Source organism: Moschus berezovskii, chromosome 10 (genome assembly GCF_049115385.1).
Source record: "Moschus berezovskii isolate FMDL1 chromosome 10, NW_MosBer_1.0, whole genome shotgun sequence".
Classification (NCBI taxonomy): Eukaryota; Metazoa; Chordata; class Mammalia; order Artiodactyla; family Moschidae; genus Moschus; species Moschus berezovskii.
In genome coordinates this window covers 40,659,184-40,666,086 of record NC_142469.1, presented here as the reverse complement: position 1 = coordinate 40,666,086, position 6,903 = coordinate 40,659,184, and the positions used below count along the sequence as shown (strand labels likewise).

The following is a 6,903-nucleotide window of genomic DNA, read 5'->3' as shown; positions in this document are numbered from 1 at the left end:
CGTCTGTAGTGATTTGGAAGCCCAAGAAGATAAAGTCTGGCAGTTTCCATTGTTTCCCCATCTATTTGCCATGAAGTAATGGGACTGGATGCCATGATCTTTGTTCTCAGAATGTTGAATTTTTTTTTTTACATTTATCTGATTTTAATTACATATGTAAGGGCTGAGACATTTTCTCAGATATTAAATCATTTTTAAAAAAATCACCATTCAACCCAAAATATCACACTTATTATGTTTTATAATAGTCTAATTAAAAATTCAGTTCAGTTCAGTTCAGTTCAGTCACTCAGTCGTGTCCGACTCTTTGTGACCCCATGAATCACAGCACACTAGTTAGCTATATTCAATTCACCTTTACTGAGGTGCAAAAATCAGAGATACAAGCTTTCTGTAAATTCATTTACTGCTTTAAAGTTTTAACTATTCAGCAGTTACAGGAATTACTTTTTTAATCTGAAAGAGAAATATTTACATCTCAAATATAAAAGAAAATTTTAAAATTATTCTTGGTTGATCTCTAAAACCCAACCACTTACATGCTCATGATTTTTTTTTAACCAACCCATTATTTCTGCTCGAAATGTGCATCATGTGTACTTACTAAACATTGACTTGCACTTGCATTTTCTGTGTCAGGTTTACTTTGATGTAGAGCTTCTTAAAAAGACACTAACTGAATCTATCCAGTGAAAAGTCTCATGTTTTTTGGAAAACAAATACTGCTACACTTTTTCCAGATCGGCCTCCAAAGCTGAACTTGGGTGTGGGCAGCTCTTCGAAAAGTTCAAATCCTTCACTGAATTCATCTAGCAACTCTTCCTTGGTCCAATTACATGAAGTTATTAGAAAAAAGCCTTTCACTTTCAACACTCTGGAGAGAGATTTCACATATTGTTTCCTCTTCTCAACTGCATTGTCAGGATTAAGGCTTATGGAATCAAAAGTCCCTTTGTCAATACATATATGAAATCCAGACAACTTTGTGGAAGGGTTCAAAAAGTTTTCTACCTTCAACTTAATGTTAGATAAACCTTCTTTTTCTATAATACTTCCAGAAAGCTGTATTGCAGATGGAGAATAATCAATTCCAGTAACATCAGAGAAACCAAATTCTGCCCTATTCACAATTAACATGACTGTCTATATAGAAAATCTCAGAAAATCCACCAAAAAACTCAAGTTCAACCAGGAAAACACCGTTTCCAGTTCCAATATCAAGCACTGAAGCATCCAATGGAATCTTGTGTTTCTGCATCCACCTTATTAGTCGAGTCATACTCTCTTCTCCAAACCAGATTTCTCCTGTATCTCCATATTCTTGGAAAGTTTGCAGCTCTCTCTTATAGACAGCATCCCAATGCTCTCGGGTTCCCAGCGCAGATGGGACAAAGCCATCCCCTTCGGAGCCGCAGCCTGGGGACCGTGCCGCGCCTCCCGCGCCACCGCCGTCCTCCGCGCCCTCCAGAATGTTGAATTTTAAGCCAGCTTTTTCACTCTCTTCTCTCACCTTCATCAAGAGGCTCTTTAGTTCTTCTTTGCTTTCAGCCATGAGGGTGGTGTCAGTGGCATATCTGAGGCTATTGATATTTCTGGCAATCTTGATTCCACTTGTGCTTCATCCAGCCCAGCATTTTGCATGATGTGCTCTGCAAATAAGTTAAATAAGCAGGGTAGCAATATATAGCTTTGATTTACTCCTTTCTCAATTTGGAACGAGTTTGTTATTCCATGTTTGGTTCTAAATGCTGCTTCTTGAGCTGCATACAGGCTTCTGAGGAGGCAGGTTAGGTGGTCTGGTATTCCCATCTTTTGAAGAATTTCCCAGTTTGTTGTGATCCCCACAGTCAAAGGCTTCAGCATTGTCAATAAAGCTGAAGTAGGTGTTTCTCTGGAATTTCCTTCCTCTCTCTATAGTCCAGTGGATGTTGGCAATTTGATCTCTGGTTCCTCTGCCTTTTAAAAAAATAATTTATTTTAATTGGATGCTAATTACTTTATGATATTCTGGTGGTGCCATACATTGACATGAATCAGCCACAGGTGTACATATATCCCCCCATCCTGAACCCCCATTCCATCTACCTTCCACCCAATCCCTCTGGGTTATTTCAGAGCACCAGCTTTGCATACTCTGCTTCAAGCATTAAACTGGCACTGATCATCTATTTTATACATGGTAAAACATTCTGAAAGAGATGGGAATCCCAGACCACCTGACCTGCCTCTTGAGAAACCTGTATGCAGGTCAGGAAGCAACAGTTAGAACTGGACATGGAACAACAGACTGGTTCCAAATAGGAAAAGGTGTACGTCAAGGTTGTATATCGTCACCTTGCTTATTTAACTTATATGCAGAGTACATCATGAGGAACGCTGGGCTGGAAGAAGCACAAGCTGGAATCAAGATTGCTGGGAGAAATATCAAGAACCTCAGATATGCAGATGACACCACCCTTATGGCAGAAAGTGAAGAGGAACTCAAAAGCCTCTTGATGAAAGTGAAAGTGGAGAGTGAAAAGGTTGGCTTGAAGCTCAACATTCAGAAAACGAAGATCACAGCATCTGGTCCCATCACTTCATGGGAAATAGATGGAAAAACAGTGGAAACAGTGTCAGACTTTATTTTTTTGGGCTCCAAAATCACTGTAGATGCTGATTGCAGCCGTGAAATTAAAAGACGCTTGCTCCTTGGAAGGAAAGTTATGACCAACCTTGATAGTATATTAAAAAGCAGAGACATTACTTTGCCAACCAAGGTCCGTTTAGTCAAGGCAATGGTTTTTCCCGTGGTCATGTATGGATGTGAGAGTTAGACTGTGAAGAAGGCTGATGGCCAAAGAATCGATGCTTTTGAACTGTGGTGTTGGAGAAGACTCTTGAGAGTCCCTTATACTGCAAGGAGATCCAACCAGTCCATTCTAAAGGAGATCAATCCTGGATGTTCATTGGAGGGACTGATGCTAAAGCTGAAACTGCAATACTTTGGCCACCTCATGCGACGAGTTGACTCACTGGAAAAGACTCTGATGCTGGGAAAGGTTGGGGGTGGGAGGAGAAGGGGACGACGGAGAATGAGATGGCTGGATGGCATCACCGACTCTGTGGACATGAGTTTGAGTGAACTCTGGGAGTTGGTGATGGACAGGGAGGCCTGGCATGCTGTGATTCATGGGGTCGCGGAGAGTCGGACACGACTGAGGGACTGATCTGATCTGATCTGAATATAAATGTTTCAATTCTATTCTCTCAAATCATCCCACCCTCGCCTTCTCCCACAAGTCCAAAAGCCTGTTCGTTACATCTGTGTCTCTTTTACTGTCTTGCATACAGGTTTATTATTACTGTCTTTCTAAATTCTGTATATATGCACTAATATACTGTATTGGTGTTTCTCTTTCTGACTTACTTCACTCTGTATAATAGGCTCCAGTTCATCCACCTCATTAAACTGACTCAGTGTGTTCTTTTTTTATAGCTGAGTAATATTCCATTGTGTATATGTACCACAACTTCCTTATCCATTTTTCTGCCAATGGACATCTAGGTTGCTTCCATGTGTTGGCTATTGTAAACAGTGCTGCAATGAACACCGGGGTACCTGTGTCTCTTTCAATTCTGGTTTCCTTGGTGTGTATGCCCAGCAATGGGATTGTTGGACTGTATGGCAGTTCTATTTCCAGTTTTTTAAGGAATTCCCTCACTGTTCTCCATAGTGGCTGTACTAGTATGCATTCCCGCCAACAGTGTAAGAGGGTTCCCTTTTTTCCTCCACATCTTCTCCAGCATTTGTTGTTTGCAAATTTTTTGATGGAAGCCTTTCTGACCTGGCTGAGATGGTACCTCACTGTAGTCTTGTTTTGCATTTATCTGATAATGAATGATGTTGAGCATCTTTTCATGTGTTTGTTAGCCATCTATATGTCTTCTTTGGAGAATGTTTATCCTCTGCCTTTTCTAAATCCAGCTTGTACATCTGGAAGTTCTTAGTTCATATATTGTTGAAGCCTAACTTGAAGGATTAAGGTTTCATATTTTATTTTGAATGTAATTGGAATATTTGAAAATTTCATTCTACAGTTTAAAGAATCACTGGCTGATATCTCAAAATGGACTAGGGATGAAAGTTAGATATATTTATAATGTTCTTACAAACTTTGTCTGAAAATATCCCCCCACAAATATTTCAAGAGTATCTTTTCCTTAAAATGAATCTACAGCCAAGTTTTGTCCTTAAAAAGATCTCTGCAGATCTAATCCCTCCTGTCACATCATCTCCTCAACACAATATTATATACTGCTTTGTATAATATATATGTGTGTGTGTGTGTGTGTGTGTTTATGTTTACATATCATAGCATGTCGAACACATTCCATTTTCCTTCTTTCTTCACACTTGCATTAAGCTAAATCTACTGATTACTGTGGCTGTTTATTGATTTTGGCATGAGGAATGATTTGAACCTTTGTCTCAGTAGTACTTCCCTTAATAAAAACATGTTTTCAAGCTTTCCATTTATTTTTAATAAAATAATAAGAGCAAAATATACTCTAGCTGTAAATAACTGTGAGACCTAAACTACATTTCAGAGATGGCAACCTGCCAAAGATGTCAAGGTCACCCTGAGAACTCTTGAAGTGCTTGTTAACTGTAAAATATTAATATAGAATATATAGAATATTGTTGTATGATATAGAAAATAATACACATATATCTATGTGCAGTTTAGGGTTATCGATGTTTATAACACACATTGTTTGACAGCAGAGCTAGGACAGATAAAGAATGTCTTGTTGTCTCCTACACGCTTTTTATTTACCTGCTACACCATCCTCATCCTAGACAAGGTCATCTGATTCTTATATTGAGTTCTTCATACATGTTTTACACTATAGATCTGTATCTGCTATTCTCAGTGGCAAATTGTATTACATCAGTGAATTATAAAAAAAAGCTTAGGTGCTTTATGGAAAATATTGGCCATGAATATAATCACTGTAAATTGTGCTAATTTATCTTTTTCTTTTAGTTTACATACTGAAGAATAAAGTTTTAAAGCATGATATGCAAACATGTAGATTAGCTACTTCATTTTCATCTAACACTCAAGGAAAACAACAACAACAAAGCATAGAAATGTAATACTGTAAATAACGCCACCAAAGGGGGTTAAACTATTCAGGAAAGGTAGTTATTTTAAACTAACTTTGATTCATATTAGAGTTTTGTTATCTATTTAACTTTTCAAAGAGATTAACAATATATAATTTCATTTAATTTAAACAGACTGATTTTTAGGGATGTTTTGGTCATTATCAGTCTATGTTCATTAATTGTTATTGAAAGTGAAAGTGTTAGTCATTCAGTCACGTCTGGCTGCAACCCCAGTAGCCTGACAGGCTCCTCTGTCCATGGGATTCTCCAGGCAAGAATACTGCAGTGGGTTGCAGGCTACATCAATAACCTTTGAAAAAATTTCTGCCAAATACCTGAATTCTTCCAGATCCAGAGACCGAATCTGGGTCTCCTGCTTTGCAAGCAGATTCTTTACCTGGGGAGCCACCAGGGAAGCCCCTTTGTAGAAGAGCAGTTCTCAAACATTTTAGTTTCAGGATCCCTTCAGATGCTTAAAGTATACTGAGGACAAAAAAACAGCTGGGTTATGTAGGTTACATATATTGATATTTAGTACAGTAGAGAATAAAACGAAAATATTTCCATTAATTCATTTAAAATTAAGATAAGCCTAAGACATATAATATAAATATATTATTTTATAAAAATGCTTTCTAAAATAGAAATGAGAAAGATATTATTTACATTTTGTTTCAAAATACTCTCTTTTTTTTAATTTATTTATTTTAATTGGAGGCTAATTACTTTACATTATTGTATTGGTTTTGCTATACATTGACATGAATCTGCCCCAGGTGTACATATGTTCCCCATCTTGAATCCCCCTCCCATCTCCATCCCCATCCCATCCCTCTGGCTTATCCCTGTACACCAGCCCCGAGCATCCTGTATCATGCATTGAACTTGGACTGGTGATTCATTTCACATATGATAATATACATGTTTCAATGCCATTCTCCCAAATCATCCCACCCTCACCCTCTCCCACAGAGTCCCAAAGACTGTTCTATACATCTGTGTCTCTTTGCTGTCTCGTATACAGGGTTATTGTTATCATCTTTCTAAATTTCATATATATGCGTTAGTATGCTGTATTGGTGTTTTTCTTTCTGGCTTACTTCACTCTGTATAATAGGCTCCAGTTTCATCCACCTCATTAAAACTGATTCAAATGTATTCTTTTTAATTGCTGAGTAATACTCCATTGTGTATATGTACTACAACTTTCTTATCCATTCATCTGCAGATGGACATCTAGGTTGCTTCCATGTCCTGGCTATTATAAACAGTGCTGTGATGAACATTGGAGTACATGTGTCTCTTTCAATTCTGGTTTCCTTGGTGTGTATGCCCAGGAGCGCGATTGCTGAGTCGTATGGCAGTTCTATTTCCAGTTTTTTAAGGAATCTCCACACTGTTCTCCATAGTGGTTGTACTAGTTTGCATTCCCACCAACAGTGTAAGAGGGTTCTCTTTTCTCCACACCCTCTCCAGCATTTATTGTTTGTAGACATTTGGATAGCAGCCGTTCTGACTGGCATGAAATGGTACCTCATTGTGGTTTTGATTTGCATTTCTCTGACTATGAGTGATGTTGAGAGCATCTTTTCATGTGTTCGTTAGCCATCTGTATGTCTTCTTTGGAGAAATATCTGTTTAGTTCTTTGGCCCATGTTTTGATTGGGTCTTTTATTTTTCTGGAATTGAGCTGCAGGAGTTGTTTATATATTTTTGAGATTAATCCTTTGTCAGTTGCTTCATTTGCT

At 38.0% G+C, this 6,903-nt stretch overlaps 1 protein-coding gene across 1 annotated transcript; it reads right to left on the bottom strand.

Annotated features, from left to right (window-relative positions):
* Positions 1 to 548: 548 nt before the first annotated feature.
* LOC129560778 (EEF1A lysine methyltransferase 2-like) lies at positions 549 to 1,516 on the bottom strand. Its single transcript, XM_088840471.1, has 2 exons — positions 1,179 to 1,516; positions 549 to 1,120 (listed from the first exon to the last, which is right to left on the bottom strand). Exons 1-2 carry the CDS (start codon positions 1,514 to 1,516, stop codon positions 700 to 702), a joined length of 759 nt encoding a protein of 252 aa, XP_088696597.1. The 3' UTR covers positions 549 to 699.
* Positions 1,517 to 6,903: the final 5,387 nt, after the last annotated feature.